Raw genomic sequence first — 17,056 nt, 5'->3', positions numbered from 1 at the left:
CATGGGGATTGGGGGTTGAGGGTTGGTGGATGGTCGGATTTGGGGATGGTAGGGTTGTGGATAAGGGTTGGCAGATGGGTTTGGGGGATGAGGGTTGGTGGATGGGGCTTGGGGATAAGCGTTGGAGGATGGTAAGGTTTGGGGATGGTAGGGTTGTGGATAAGGGTTGGCAGATGGGTTTGGGGGATGAGGGTTGGTGGATGGGGCTTGGGGATAAGCGTTGGAGGATGGTAAGGTTTGGGGATGGTAGGGTTGGGGGCATTGGGGTTTGAGGGTCATGTATTTTCGGGGTGGGGCCTGGAGGGGGACGACCAGCAGTAACGACCAACCCTGGAATGGCGGAGGGTTGCAGGGCAGCAGGAGAGCCAATCAGAAACTCCATGTGTAAAGTTGAGCTTCAGGGAGAATGAAGCGGAGCCCGCCTGGCAGGGAGCGGGGTTATCTATGAGGAGGCGGGAACATGAGCGTGCAGGGGCAGGGCCGAACAGTCTGGGGGCGGGTCTTGTAGGCCATGGGCAGGGCCTGACGGCCGAATTGGGGCTGGCGCCAGGGTGGGCGGGACCACACGTCGGGAAGGGGCCTGAGTTTGGGGGCGGTGCCTGGTGTCCGGTGGGCGTGGTCGGAGGTCGGGTGGGCGGGGCCTGAGGCACCTCCTCCGCAGAGCCAAACACACCTGCGACTGAGAGCGGAGTCGCCGCCGGAGGAAGAGCAGCTGCAGTCGGAGATCCCTGAGTCCCCCAGGAACAGGCAGGCTGCCGGCAGCATGGAGAAGGCACACAGCAAAACGGTGGAGGAAGTTCTCGCTTTCTTCGGGGTGAATGAGAACACGGGCCTGAGTGTGGAACAAGTGAAGCAAAATCTCGAGCGATGGGGACACAACGGTGAGTGTGTGAGCAGCACCCCTGGGTGTCAGTGAGAAAATGGGGCACCCATCGGGTGGCTACGAGGGATGGGGCACCCCTCGGGTGATTGTGAGAGATGGAGCACCCCTCGGGTGACTGAGAGGGATGGGGCATCCAGAGGGGACTGTGGGAAGAGGCCACACCAAGAGGTGGTTGAGGAAGTGGGTGCACCTGTAGGTGACAGGCGGGGCACTACCGGGCTGTTGAAGAAGGGGGCCCCTGTATCTGAATGAGGGAGGGTGTGTCCACTCAGTTTCATGGGTTGGTGACTGGAGGAGGAGGAGGGAAGGGCTGCTTGATCAGTGAGTATCTCCCAGTGGTGAACGAGAGGAAGGGCACCCTCTGGGGAATGAGGTGGAACAGCCAGTGTTGAGAAGGGTTAATGGCAATGGGAAGTTTTCGGTGTGATCCTGAGGGGGACAGGGCAAGACAAGGTGTTGACAGGAAGAGCCATTGAAGGAGTGAGCTGTGCGGGGAGGAGGTTTGAGAGAGTAGGGGGCGCTCAGAGTGGGATCCAGTGGGGACCCCAGGCTGTACCAGTCTCCCTCACCAGTAGCCCAGTGGTTCATGCTCCTCACCCTGAACTGGGATGTCCAGTAGCTTGTTGGTTCACTGGTCGCAACTTCAGCATCGGAATTTATCCTGATCGGGATCTTCCAACGCTGTTTGTGTGTGTTTGGGGGGAGGTGTGGAGAGTGTGTTTGTGTTTGTGATTGTGTTGAAAACACAATATTTTTGTCGCTCTGTAACGGAAACATCAGTCTGGGTCACAGTTTAGACTGGCCCCAGGGCTAGTCCTTCTGCATGGCGGATGATAGTTTTTTTCCCCCCTCAGTTTCCCAGTTGATTTAAAACGAGTGACACAACTCTGGGTGTGTGAGATGCCTGTTGTTCTGTATACAGGGGCAGAGATCCAGTCAGGGTGTGAAGGAGATCCCATAGGTCAGGTTTGGAGGCTCGACACTCTGGGCTGTGGAGAGTTAATACAGGGCGTGTCTTTAACTGAGTCTTTCAAGAGCGCTTAACCAGTTAGTTACCGTTCAGAGCCAAACTAAACAACTCAGAAAGGATAATCTAGTTCACTTGCAATTAATTCACCCAGAAAGACCCTCTCCAGAATATGGCAATTTTTTTCTTGAGCAATTTTTTTTCTGTCTTGATTTCTTTGAAATTTGTTCATGGGGAAAATAACATTTTCAAGTCTTTGCATTGCTCCCTCGATGTCTTTTTTTTAATGGGGGGGGGGAAGATACGATGGCCGTGAAGCTCAGTTCCTTGGGACCTGTGCTTAAGTGCCCTCTCTTCTCCCCCCACCCCGCCTCTGCGAAAGCCCCGGGGTCACTTGCAGCATTCGAACCGAACCCAGTGCGCCCTATCGAACGACCAGCCGTGGCTCTGATGCGTGCGACCGCACTTTTTCCAACAGCTCAGCTCACCGTGGTTATAATGCTAACGAAACTGCAGTCACTGTCTGCTGCAGACCCCAGCGCCTTATCTTTTCTTTTCAAATAAATATCTTTTTATGTTTCTTTTCAAAAAGAAGTTAAAATTGAGCCTGCAGCTGACGATGCTTTTAGTGCAAATATTTCTCCCCCCCCCCCCCCCCCCGTCTGCTGCATGACTTGTGATTTGAAATGCAAGCTTTACTGGGGATCCTCTTTTAAATTTGCACTATAGCGTTTCGCATTAGAATAATCTGTCGAGATAGTCGGGGCTGAGGAGCAGGGGGACAGAACTAAGCTGTTAGTTGCTGGCGAGATTGGGGGTTAAATACTTGAACCATCCACGTCGCCCCCCGTATCGTCTGTACGCGGTTGACTGCACCTCTTTCAGTGTAACAGGATGTTGGGAGAGCTTTTGAAATACTGTTGATGTCGTTCGTTTGAATTAGTGTTTACTGTAGAGACTTTGACTTTGTTAGTGCTGCCGCAGGTTGAATAGTTTGGATCGAAGTTTTCAAAGGGTCAGTGAATCTGTTGCTCCAGCGAGCTTGATTCTCTCATCAGAATGATTGCGGACTATTGGGCCCACTAGCTTAATACTGTATTGGTCTATTTGCAGTCATAGAGCCACAGAATTGTGCTGGGTGTTGACTGTTGCTGTGCTGGAAGATGGTCAGGAACGACAGAGCACTGTGTTGAAACGCAGCCATTTGTTTGATACTGTGTGTGGGAAAGAGAAAGGGAGACGGAGGTTAAGGCGAGAGAGGAGCAGAGTTTGGAACAATCTCACAGCCGTCCCACTATAGCCAAGTGAATGTTAAACAAAACTTACCCTTTAAGGAAGTGTTTACTAACACCAAGTCTCCGCTGTGAAGTAGTCTGTAATCATTCCATAATAAAACAAGGAAGTGCAGACCCTGGAAATCTGAAACATTAAACAAAAATTGCTGGAGAAACTCAGCATCTGTGGAGAGAGAAACAGTTTCTTGCCCAGTGATCTTCCTTCCGAAAGTTGGAACTGCAGCCTTCAGTACATGTTTGCTTAAAGTAGCAACTGTAAGGGAGTGTGTCACTTTGCAGAGGAACAGGCTGAGCATCAATTGTCCATTAGGGATATTAAATTTGCCGCAGTCAATCAAGCAGCCATTTTGGCTTCCATTGGACCTTTATTCTGACTTTACGAACAGCTTTTCTTTGTCTATTTGCCATGAGTTACAAGCATACATTAAAAGTCTGTTTTCTTGGTCAGAAATTTTGGACAAATTATGATTTTGCCCTTGGCGTTCCTGTGACAGATTCACCAGAAGCTGCAGTTGTACTGTCATGGTGTATTAACCCCCTTCTCATACAGAGGACCAGGGAGCCACTGCTTCTACAGGCTGAGCCTAGACTTTGAGCTGTTTCTGACCAGTCAATGAAGGCACATGGCCAAATTTCCATTCTGAAGTTGTGGAGGTGTTCAAAATTAGAACTTTGTGGAGCAATCGGTGGCTGGGTAATAGGCTGTAAATTATGATGCAAGACTGTTGTGGAATAGTGCACAGACAATGCAAGGGATGTAAGACTGATGGTAGAAACTGGAGCTCAGATACGGTTGAGCCATGATCTACTTGAATGGTAGAACAGTTCTGAGGGACTGAATGTCTTTCTCCACTTCATATCTTCGATCTGTTTAACTACATAATCCTGTTTGCTGTAGACATTAAACTTAATTGTTTAATCTAATCATTCAAACACTAATTTCTACATCTTTTCCTTACTTCATATTATCAGGAAATTATATTAAACATAAAAAAATTACACTGAATGTTAGGTTCATTTGTAACATTAAACATGAGATTTTAAAAAAAAAGCTTTATGATTACCATCCAGCACAGCAACAGTGACCCCTCCCCCATGTGTGCTGTAGGCATGGTTTAGGAGGCGAAGTTATCATGTAATGGCAGATTGCCTCACTTCCTGTAAATTGTGGTGAATTTATATGAAAAAAATGTCTCTAAGGCGAAGATAGGCATCTAGAGAGAGTCTCAGCACTGGTATTAATCTGGGTTTTCAAAGTGGATTGATGGACATAAACAGTGTCTGAATGAACTGGATTAATCATTTAAAATAACCAATTTCTTGTCCAGGTTTCCACTGATTAAATGCCAGTGCCTTAGATCACGGTGAGAAAAGCTCACAGAACTGTAGATTGGGACCTGTTGAGGCATCTCTCTCAGCACGAGAGAAAAAAAATCTAAGAATAGAAGCAAATTGCTCATAATTCTGCTGCTTGGCAACAATTGAGAGCATACAAAAGAGAGTTTTATCAACATTATGTAATGCTATGAGGTGAATGATCTTTTTGAAAGTATGTCTGTGATGACCAGCTTGTTTGCTGCCACTTTCCATCCTCTATCGCCAATTAGCTGCTGGTGCCGTCCTGTTGTATTAGCTCCTTAATCGTTTGCAATTATTTAGCACCTTTTTAATGCAATAATATGTCTTCAGGCATTTGAGAGAAAAGTTGATAGAAATATAAACTAAACCAAAGAGGGGTGTCAGGACTGGAGATTTAAATCTTTTGAGGAATGTGACAAATTTAGAGAGTTGGGCTGTTACCTCCAAGCGTATGAGGTACGGTGCTGCTGACGGTAAGGTGAAGGAACGAGAGTGCGTGTAGGAGAGGTGAACTAGACTTGGAGGAGATGTGAAGGGTGAGACCACAGAGAGAGACTTGTGAGAATTGAAATGTGAAAACTGAGGCTTCACTGGATTGGGAGCTAGCATTGATTGGCAAGCCGATGGATGAATGGAACATGGTGCATGCAGCAGAGATTTGGATCAGCTCGCTGTTAGGAAAGTTGGGAATGCACTCCAGAAAGCCAGATCTGGGAGATTATAAGATCTACACAATAGCGCTGTTCTCCTGTTCAGGATATCTTCAGGATCAATTTTTTTGGGGAGTTTCCTTTATGTATACTTGGAATCCATTTTCATTAATTGTGTGTATTGAGATGAAATGAGCCACTGGAACTGTTTCCCAAAGACTGTGTAGACAGTGGAGCAAGAACTAAGGGTCAACATTCAGAAACAAAACGACTTCACTGCTGGGCTGTGTAGGCAACTAAAACAGTCTGCTCACATCCAGCTGTGACCTTTCAATCTGTATACAGATTGATCACTCCGAGTTTGGTCTTGTGGAGCGCCAACGTCGCACTTTAATATACCCAATTTTCTGAGAGTGTACGGATGGTGGGCTGCTTCAGCAATTTTCATTAAACAAATCTTATGTTCTATCAAAATTCAAGTGGGCAGATTTTGAAAAGGGTAAATAAACATCAGGAGGTGATTAATAGTCATTTTGAAATACACAGGATTCTCCAGCTGTTAATCTGCAACAACATTAGATTTATGAGTACTTGGGTTTGCCCTGCTGGTTAACTCTGGGGAGAGTTATCAGTGTCTCATTCTCTACCTCACAAGTGACAGGAGTGATGTTCAGCACAGTACACTATAACTAGAGACACTCTCATCTTTCTCCCTTGAGTAAGCTTCCTCCTGCTCCCTAGGTAACTGGCAACATATTTTTGTTGCCATGCACCAACAAAAATATCTCCTTCAGTTTAAACCTTGTTCCTTTTTAGATAGCAGATGGAGTGGCATTCCTAGGAGTGACTGTATTCTGGTGATCAAAGCAACTGCTGGTATTTACAGTGCTGAGTATTGGCCGTTTTGAACTTGGTGGGGTGGGTGGTCGGTGAGGGAGAAGGTAGAGTGTCAGTATTTACCTGATTGGGAGGGGTATTTAGAGGGTGTTTGGTCTAGAGAACACGATCACTGCTGTTGCACAATGTGGAGCCAATCTCTCGAAAGTGGGGGAGCCTGTGTCTGTGATCAGAGAGAATCCCCGCAGTGAGGAAGGAGGCCATTCAGCGGATTTGAATCTGTACTGAACCTCCGAAGAGCATCCCACCCAGTCCTGGGCGGCCAGTCTACCTAGCCTGCACGTCTTTGAACTGTGGGAGGTACCTGGAGGAAACCCACGCAGACACAGGGAGAATATGCAAACCCCACACAGACAGTTACGCTGAAGGTGGAAACGAACCCTGGCACTGAGACAGTGACAGTAACCACTGAGCTAATGTGCAGCCCACATTTGGCCAGTTGTTTTGCTGAAGGAGGTTCAATTTGTGCAGACAGTATAATTTTGTCGATGTTAGTACTGGGGAGAAGCACAAGTGTTCCCTGAATATGCTAATCAATCCAATTTAATTTGCTTAAATCTAACTGTAATGATAGCAGAACACACCACCATTGCAATTTAGACTGCTCTCATGTGATGAGGGAGTAGGCTCAACTTTGATATACTTGTTACTGAATATTATCTTCAGTAAACAGATTTCACCCAGAGACACTTGATCTAAGTGGGGAAAGACTGAAGAAAGCTGCAGCAAACATGGATTTGGGAGGGTCCTTGTGATTGAATCATAAAAAGCCAGCATCCAAATTCAGTGGGTAATAGACTCGGAGTCCTATAGCACGGAGACAGGCCCTTCGGCCCCAACGGGTCCATGGTGACCAAAATGTCTATCCACGTTAAACTCATTTCTCTGCATTTGTCGTATATCTTTCTAAACGTTTTTCCTATGCGTGTATTTGTTCAAATGCCTTTTATATGTTGTTAATATTCCCACCTCAACCACTTCCACTGGCAGCTCATTCCGTATGCATAAAGCCCTCTGTGTAAAAGAAAAAAGTTGCCTTTCAGGTTCCCATGTATTCTTTTCCCCCTTACCTTAAACTGACGCCCTCTTGTCCTCAATTCCCCAACCCTGACCATGACTCTCATGATCTTGTATACTTCTATAAGATCCCACCTCGGTGTCCAACGCTGTAAAGAAAACAAGCCCTACCTTATCCAACCTTTCCCTATAACTCAGTCCTTTGAGTTGTGGCAATGTTCTTGTAAACTTCTGCACTCTTTCCAATTTACTAACATTCTTCCTATAGCAGGGTGACCAGAATTAAACACAATACTCCAAGTGCAGCCTCACCAACTTCCTGCACAACTGCAACGTAACTTCCCAACTTTTATACTCAGTGCCCTGACTGATAAAGGCCAGTGTGCCAAACACCACCTTCACAGCCCTGTCTACCTGTGACTCCACCTTCAGAGAACCGTGCACCTGAGCTCCAAGTTCCACTACATTCCTTAAGGCCCTATCATTCACCATGAAGCTCCTACCTTCATTTGACTTTCCAAATGCAACACCTCACGCTTATCTATATTAAACCTCATTTGCCATTTCTCAGTCCACTTCCCTAGCTGATCAAGATCCTGCTGCAATTTCTGATAACCTTCCTCACTGTCCATGATACTGCCTATTTCAGTGTCATCCACAAACTTACTAATCATGCCTTGCATGTTCGCATTCAAATCATTGATATAAATAATGACCCGTGAGGCACACCACTAGTCACAGGCCTCAGTCAGACAACCATCCTTCCAGTATCACCCTCTGCTTCCTACCACCAAGCCAAGTGTGTATCCAATTTGCCAGCTATCCCTGGGTTCCATGTGATCTAACCTTCCAGAGCGGCCTACCACGTAGAACATTTTTTTCAACGGCCTTGCTGAAATCCAGATAGACTACGTCTACTGCCCTGCCTTCTTCAACCTCCCCGATCACTACTTCAGAGAGCTCGTAACAAATTTGTGAGGCATAATCTCTCCCACACGAAGCCATGTTGACTACTCCTAATTAAACCCTGTCTTTCAAATTCACGTATCTTTTACCCCTGAATCTTCTCAAGTAAGCTACCAAACACAGACATTAAGTTTACGGGTCTCTAATTCCCAGGTTGTTTTGTTTTTTATTTTTTTGCAGCCCTTCTTGACTAAGGGTACAACAGTGTTCCAGGATCTGATCCATGGCTAACGATAATGCAAATATGTCAGCCAGGGCCTCCACAATTTCTTCTCCAGCCTCTTGCAGGGTTCTTGGAAAAATGTGTAGGTAAATGGGATGTTGCTCTTTATTTCAAAGGGAATGGAGTAGATGAGTAACGAAGGTTTACTAAAGCTATACAAGGTACTAGTTAGACCACACTGTTGGATTACAGTAAACCATTTTGGGCCTCTTATCCAAGGAAAGAGATACTGGCATTCGGGACAGTCTAGAGATCCTGGGTAGTATTCCCTGTTACTATGGCTGCACAGGTCTGAGAAATTGAGGTTGCGCACAGAGCTTCGAGGACATGACATGGTAGGTGACAAAATATTTTTACCCCTTGGGGAGAGGCCAGGACCGGAGGGTATCCTCTGAGTGAGGTGTGGCCCATTGGAGTCAGATGAGGAAGAATTTCTTTCCTCGGAGGGTTGTGAATCTGTGGAATTCTTTACCCCACAGGGCTGTCGAGGTTGGGTCATTAAGTATCTTCAAGGCTAAGAGACTGTTAATCAGTAATAAAGTCAAGAATTATGGGGAAAGGTAGTTAAGGATTATCAGATCGGATGAAATCTCGGCGAATGGCGGAGCAGACCTGATGGGCTGAATGGCCCATTTCTGCTCTTGTGATGTGGTCTTATTTCCATTTGAAAATAGAGACACTTTCTCTGAAGACAGTCACACATTTGTCACCCCAGGAACACCTTCCCAGATTGGGCAAGAAAGAGTGTTTCTGAGAAAGTGATCATCACGGAAAAAGGAGGAGGGTGTTCAGTTTTTGAAACTGTTCTATCAATCAATCAATCAATCAATCTGATCATGGCTTAGCTGTTTGTTAATTCCATTTCCTTGCTCTCATCCATTTATCCTTGCTTGTGTTTTCTTTGTCTTGTTGTCCCATCTACCCCACACCCACCTTTCGCTTTCTCTATGCTCTCTCCCACCAGCCTTGTGGGGAGTTGTTGAGTTGTGTATAGACAGAAAGAGAGTGTGTCCAGTGAACAAACGATGACAAAGGAAACATTGTGCCAAGACATTGTTGGAGAAGGGCTTGCTATCACAGTAGTGAGATTGTCTTCAGCCAGCTGAGCCATGCTTGGAACCAGTACCATCACAGTTCATCAGCTGCCTGGTGATAATGGGCCTTTTTTGTTTTGTTTTAAGCAATAAAGCAAAATAAGCCAGAGTTGAAAAACTTTGTAAACTGGACATAACTGATTCGGCAAGCCTTGGTAAAGATTTTCTACTCTTCTCCAGTTATTTGAAATCACTTGTCCAAAGCTCATGTCATTTGTGGTGTTGATTTGCTAGTTGAATGGTTGTAATCTGTATCTGGTTTATACAGTGCACAGTTACTGAGGAGCATCTTGACACCCATTCTACTGAGTTCTGAAGACGTGAGTCATCCCATATAGGACCTTGCGTTCTGCTGTGTTTCATTATTGAAATGATCCATAATTGGTTTTGGCATTAATAGAGCAAAATCAGCCAGAGTTCCCATTCTAGGTCCTCTCGGCAGGTTCTGTTGATGTCTGTCAATAAATGAAGGACTAAGATGGTTCTGCTGTATTTCCTTCCTTGACTGATGCCCATTGTCTAGTCTTGAATAATCGGCGAATGACTACTGTGCCTATGTGACTATTCTGGGATCTCTGCAGGAGCATCTCACCTTGTTTCCCTTGTCTGTCTTTTCACTGCAGCCCTGCAAATAAATTTCACTCCAGACAATATCCCAATTCCCTTTGAAGGCTTTATTTGAATCAGCTTCCACCACACACAGTCAGTACATTTGGATTCTAAGCACTTGATACATTTTTTAAAAATTTCCTCAATTCATAGTTTGTTTTTTTTTAAACAAAAACTTGAAATTGGTGCCTTCCAGTTGTTAATCCTTCTGACTTTGAAATGATTTTGCATGTCTCCATCAAATTCATTATCAATTTTCTCCTCACCAAATTTCTGCCAAGCCATCCATGTGACTGAAGCTTCTGTCTCTAATACCTTCACACCAAGTGTTGTACCCAAAACTTGAGGTCGTGTTTCTGTCGAGAAGGAGGATTGTTTTGAACAGAATGTAGAAGGAGCGACACTGCTGTGAAACTGAAACCTGGTCAGAGTTCAAGACAGAAGGAGTGCAAAAAGCAGATGGGTCTCCTAAACTACATTCAGTGCGCATGATGTTTGAGTACATGGTCAGCCCAAAGATCATGAAGCAGGAATTTTTTATTGCACAACATCACAAAGAAGAGAAATCAAGGTTACACAAGGAAGGCATCTGCCCATTAGGTCACCTGTGCCTTAAGCACTTTTTGTCCAGAGAAGGCTCCAGCTGCTCTGCTCAGGCCCTTCTCTCACCACTGCCACCTGTTGTTGGAGGTTCTGTTATGTTTACATAGCTGCAAATTTTAATGTGGGCACGAAAGCGTTTGTCACACATTGTTAATGGACCTCAGTATCAGCCCATTCAAAATGTTTGATGTGGAATATAGCGACTCTAATTTCCCATGCAGGATTTTTCAACCACCCATGCTTACCACGTCTTTTACTGTTTTACATTTTTATATACAAAAAAACCTTATCCATGTGAGCATTTTAAGAATGGCTAGTCTTTCAGGGATTTTTTTTTGTCTACTGTTCAATCTTGGCAAATTGCTGAGGCAAGTTTGCCAAATTGCATGGCGATTATAGTGGGATCAGGGTTTCTATGAACTGGGATCAAGAGAAAATATTCTTAAATCCTGCTGGGCAAGCCTGTTGAAACCACTCATTCACCAATCAAATGTCAGCCAATCTGGGGAAACTCGATGAAAGCTGGTGTGTGAAGTGTTTTCCAGTTTTGAAAGACACTGCGTTGTGTCAGTGAGTGGTTGCCCACTGGGTATGAAGTGGAGAATATACAGAGGTTGTTACGTCAGCCCAGGCGAGCAGACAGTAAGTGCAAGTTATCAGGAAGAAATGATTGAGCTCCACCTCTCAACTCTGTTACCACCGATGATCTTTGCAGTCAGAAGTATTTCTTCGAATTCTGACCATGTCTTGCAGTTCCTCATGTTATAATTTTGAGGTTTGAGATTGACAAAGACTAACATTCTCTATATTTGAAATGAAAATAGGTGGTCATGCATTTATGTAGTGCCTATCACAGTTTTGGAATATTCTAAAGTGTTGCACAGGCCATGAGTAACATGGAGCTGTAATCACTGTAATAAAGTTGGGAGATGCTACAACCACAAATTGTGCTGTAGATGCCCATAACAATAAGGTGACAGTCCAGGTTATCTGTAATAGTGGTATTGTTTGAGGGATAAATATTAGTCAGAACATTGGGAGAAACATCCCTGTTTTCATTCAGTTAGTGCCCTTTGGATCACTTTAATGGTTTAGACCGGGCTCTGATTTAACGCTTGGACTTGAGCTCCCGCTGACCATGTGATACTCAAATGCAAATCCAGTGACTGTGAATCCCCAGAGGTGGTGGTGGGGGTCTGCTGTTGTGGTGGGGGGCAGGGGTGTGACACTTGTGTGGGCAGTGAGAGGTTCCTTCACTTTCTTCTGTTTGGCAATCTTCTGAAGGAAGTGGTGACTTGTCAGTCATGACCTTGCATTCTAATAGTTGCTTCATAGAATTGTAGCAATGACAATGGGGGAGACAGGCCATTTGGCCCATACTACTGCTAGCTCTTCAGCTGGATCTGTATGACTTCTATCTATCTGGTTGTTTTAAGATATCAGTGTGCTTTTAGGTATCACTTATCCCACAAGATGTTCATTCGATTAACATTTTCTTCTTTCTGTGTGTGTGGAGGTATGATTCAGCATTGATCCTCATGATGAGCTGATTTGTTTTTAAAAACAAGTTCTTTGAATTGCTCCCAGGTTCCCCAATGAAGTGCTGAGGCGTAGGGTCTATAATTGGATAAGAAGACCAAACCAGCGAGCTGTACACTAGGTGTGGTCTCACCAGTGCCCTACAGTTGTAACAAGATCTCCTTTGTGTTTAGAAACTATTCCCTTTGTAATAATGACCAAGATCCTAATAACTTGCTGTGGCTGTAAGCTAACTTCATGATTTATGTACAAGGACATTCAGACCTCTCCGTACAGTGATTAATGTAGGAGTTGGTTATTGTACAAGTCATGCACGTATAGTGGAAGCTGGGGAAGAAGCTGGAGCAATGTCTCAGTTGCCCCCTGCAAGGGGACAAGGGCCCATGTCTCTCCAGCCCTGGCAATCATCTTCCTCATTATGAAGAAGTCATACTGGATCCGAGATATTAATGCTGTTTCTCTTGGAGATACTGCCAGATCCGTTGAGTCTCCGGTTATCCTACATCCACTGCCCTGGCTTCATTGAAAGGCGAGTAAACAAAAGGAAACTTGTATTTCTAGATAATTTTAATTAACCTTAATTTTAAACATGTAGAGACACTGCCATTGCACCACGATGTCTGTGCAGGGAATGTCATAAGCTTGCATTTCTATAGTGAATAGTGACTGAAAACGATTTTGAAAAGTCATTTTGTTGTGAAGTGCTTCTAATTTCTGATGGCTGCTGCATGGTGCAATGGTCTGCTCTGGTTATTTTAACCTGGTTAGACATGTTGTGACAAGTGGGATTTGAGACTGGACTTTGTGGGTCCAGAGATAGTGACATTACCACTGCACCCCACAACTCTTACTGATCTGCTTCAGCCTGAACACTCCAACAAAAGGCAGCCAGCAAAGAGAATCTGCATCTTCTTTCACAAGCGCCCAAGTTCTACTGAAAGTGTGGCTGTAAATGTAGTGACAGCAGCAACCAGTTTGCTCACAGCTAGACCCCACAAACAGCAGGATAATGACCCCTGCATTAACTGTTTTAATGATGGCCTAATTACCTGAATTCCCATGGTGTTGGCTTAAGGATAAATGTTGGTTGGGGCACTGGGGACAGCCAATCTGTTCATCACAACATTTCTGCAGAGGATTTGACCTACAATTCTCAACCCCACCTTCTCACTGACCTCCATCCTGAAACATTGACCTACCTAATCCTCAGATGCTATTTGACCTGCTGTCCTTCTTGAGTTAGTGGGTTCTGTAAATGGATGGAAATAGGACCATTCCCAACATCCCGTCGCCTCAATTTCAACTTAGTTTTAAAAGAACGGTGATACTTTAGTAATGGAATGTATCCTCTTGTGCTAACCTTGAACTTTGTGAGTGTGAAGTACAGGGATTGAGAGAACAGGGGAAACTGTCATGGAGAGCTGCAGTTTAACAACTGACCCTGTAAAACAAGACTGGGGGAGCTGATGTAATATCTCTCTTGCTCTCTCTCACACGCTGCATCTAGGAGTGCTGTGAATTTAAATAACCCCCTTGAAGCAGCGGAACAACAGCAATACTGACAGGTTTGAGTTGGAAGTCGAGGGTTGTTCAAAGAGCTGGGCTGGAATCGCTAAACTTGATTATTGCACTGCAGGAATCAATAGCATCTCACATGGCCCAGCCCCTTGCTTCTGCCCTCTGCTTGTTCCATCAGCATGGGGTCTCCTTGTCCTCCGAGACACAGAATCTGGATAAAGGATGTGACAGTCGAGTCTGACTGAGACAGTTGCTAAATCACCAGTGAGAATTGTTTGACTGTCACTGTGCTGATGGTTTGCACCTGAACCTGTGATGCTGAAAACCCTGCAGAACATTAAAATGACAGTGCGTTCCAATTGCAGACCAAAGGTCAGGGACACAGATGTCTCAAGTTCTGAATGTACTCTACTCAATAGAGAATTCTTACTTTATTTTATTATGACTGTCTGATTACCAATGGACTGCAGGGAGGGAGCAATTGTTATCTTGTGTCTGTGTCACCCCTCACCCCTTCCCCACTTCTGCCTTGTAAATGTGATAGTGATGCTTTAATAGTGTACTGTTAGAGAGTTGCATGTGGGACTTAGATTTTCAATGATGGTTGAAGTGGGGATAAGAGACAGCTGGGGTGTTTGAATTAATTTATGTAATTGTACATCTTGCATCAATATGCTAGAGGTATCACATCTACAACCCATTTGTTCATTGCACCAAAATATTGTAATTGGGTCCATTAACCAAACTGGTTAAACTGCCACATACACAGTTGACTAGATGAATGAATTAAAAGAAGTTCCAATCAAGGATGAATATTCAGTGAAGTTTTTTTTTAAACTCTAACCTACTTAGTGATTACCAGGGGATTGTGATACAGGTGTGTGAACGTTTGGTAACTGGATCAGAGAAGCCAAGTTCCTATCCCAGCAAGAGAAGGAAACTTGGGGAAGAAAAAGCTGCTGCTGGTTGAAGTTGAAAAGATTTTTTAAGTTTTAAGAGACAGCAACTGTTTTACTCAAATATAAATAGAAACTGGTGGAAGTACTCTCTCAGATCAGGTAGTATCTGTGGGGAGAGAGAAGCAGCATTAACGTTGCAGGTTTTGATCTGCAAAGTTACTGATACTAGATCTGCCGACTGATGCCAGATTTCGTTGCAGATTTGCGGGATGGACAGTATTTTGACTTCGCAGCTGTAGGGAAGGAAACCTGTCTTGCATGCCCAGTCTGACCTATAATGACCGCAGTCCCACATCAGTGTCTTTGAAATGTTTTGGCAACCCCCAACCCTCACCCCATTTACTGTTGATCTGCTGTTCCTGGGAGGGGCAAAGAATTCTGTCTTTGTTAGTGATGCTCACGTTCTGAGAATGAAATAGTGTCAAAGTGACCAGTGAAAACGTTTAAAAGCTGATTTTGTTTTCAATAGTGTTTCAGTTCTTCATCCTGGTTACTCTAAACTGCAGGAAAGGTTCCCTTATGCTTGGGAGTTGAGGGGTCTGTGCATTTTAATTTTGTTTCTAAGCTACCTTGCATCATCACGTTTGTTATCAAGACTCCTAGCCTGATGGTGAGACCAACATGCTTTGGAGGATCTTTTATTTTCTCACATAGCTTTCTTCCTTCATGTACTGTCTCCCCACTCCTTCTGGGTCTTTATGCATGTTTTGATAGTTATTTGTATCAAATGTTCTAATGAAACACCTTCAAGAAATGTCAGAGCAAGTTACTGCCGATGCTGGAATCTGTACTGAAAACAGAAAAGTGCTGGCGATCACAGTAGGTCTGGCAACATCCATGGAGAGATGGCAAGCTAACGCGACTCTTCTTCTAGATGACTCTTCAGACAATGATAGGTAAGACTTGAGCCCAGATCTTTTGGCTCAGTGTAACAACAATCCTTTGAGTTGCCCCTTGTTCATCAAACACTTTGCCAACAGATGTGATCCTTTGTCTCCGTAGAGAGTAGAGTCTAAATCCGGTGCTACGCTAAAAATATCTACCGCATCAGGTAATCAGCCTATTCGGAGATAAATTAACGCCCCTCTAGAGGCAGTGGGACTTGGCCTGGGCCTCCTGCCTCAGAGGTACGGATGGTACCATTGCACTCGAGAGACCTATTTTTGTTTTATTTCTTAGTCCAGAAGTACTCTTGCACGCAGTTGAAAACATTTTCTTTTTCCCCATCACCAAGTCATCGTGGTTTTTTGCCTTATCCACTAACTGCCACCAGTAAATTGTTTCCAGTTGAATAATTTACATATATAGACTGTTAAAAGTAATGGAAACCATCAAAAGGGAGGGAGAGGAGGGGTGAGGGAGAAAGAGCTAAATCAAAATGGAGTTGGAACGGGGACAAGATCCCTCTTAATGTTCTACTATTTTAATATATTTACATTTTATAATCAGTATGTTAAACATTGCACCTTACAGGTTTTATAGATCAGCTTGCTCAGCGATGTTATTGCATACGTCTGACCCAGGAGGCCAGGGGTTCTGGTCGCCTTACTTCAGAAGTGTGTAATAATATCACTGATCAGGTTGGTTGGGAAATAGGTATTTAAATAAATGTTAGGAGGGTTTGGAATTTGGTACAGAGCTATGTAGAGAGATTTAGACAGTGAGGATTAGTTTGGGATTGGTACAAGACTGTGGAGAGAGTGGGTTGATGAGAACAGATTTGGATTGTTTCAGCAAGGAGTCAGTACAGGATTCAATGGGACTATGATGTAAAACTCTAGTGTTGAATTTATTTTAATAAAGCAAGTTTACGGAACAGCCACATGCAGCTGATTTGGAGACTGTGATTTGAACCAGTTACTCTTGACACACAGTGCCATGAGAATGTGTGACATCAATCCAGAACGAGCACCTTGTAAAATAAACCTCAAGCCATACAAATTTGTTTGCTAATGCTGGAAATAACATTTGACACTGCAAAGGGCTTATAATTAAAGACAGCAAGCTGACTGGGCTAGAGAGGATAAGTTAGTGTGAAGCACTGGCCACAGTCTACATTGAGAAAATGATCGCTTTTCTTCAATAGACCCCAACATTTGTAATCTTGAAGGATCCAGGTTGAAAAGACAAGTAGAGATAACAAGGTGTAGAGCTGGATGAGCACAGTGGGCCGAGCAGGAAAGCTGATGTTTCAGGCCTAGACCCTTCTTCAGAAATGGGGGAGGGGAGGGGGCTTCTGAAATAAATAGGGAGAGGTGGAAAGAGGATGGATAAAGGAGAGAGGGGCAGGGATGAGGCTGGTAGGTAGGAGATGGGGGTGAGGCTTGAGGCGGGAGGACTCACACCCCACTCCTATTTCTTACCTCCTAGCCTCATCCCACTCCCTTGACCTGTCCGTCCTCCCTAGACTGACTTATTCCCTCCCTAACTCCCCACCTACACTTACCTTTACTGGCTCCATCTCTGCCTCTTTGACT

At 44.5% G+C, this 17,056-nt stretch overlaps 1 protein-coding gene across 2 annotated transcripts in view; it reads left to right on the top strand.

The window, feature by feature from the left end:
* The first annotated feature begins 635 nt into the window (after positions 1–635).
* atp2a3 (ATPase sarcoplasmic/endoplasmic reticulum Ca2+ transporting 3) overlaps positions 636–17,056 on the top strand; it is a 189,942-nt gene continuing 173,521 nt past the window's right edge. For both annotated transcript variants that reach the window (XM_048557266.2, XM_048557265.2), the window contains exon 1: positions 636–881. In XM_048557266.2, coding sequence (XP_048413223.1) covers positions 764–881 — 118 coding nt within the window. In that variant the 5' untranslated portion in view covers positions 636–763. The remainder of the gene's footprint in view (positions 882–17,056) is intronic.

Source organism: Stegostoma tigrinum, chromosome 27 (genome assembly GCF_030684315.1).
Source record: "Stegostoma tigrinum isolate sSteTig4 chromosome 27, sSteTig4.hap1, whole genome shotgun sequence".
Taxonomy (NCBI): Eukaryota; Metazoa; Chordata; class Chondrichthyes; order Orectolobiformes; family Stegostomatidae; genus Stegostoma; species Stegostoma tigrinum.
The sequence above is the reverse complement of the archived record's forward strand: the minus strand, read 5'-3'. Positions and strand labels throughout refer to the sequence as shown.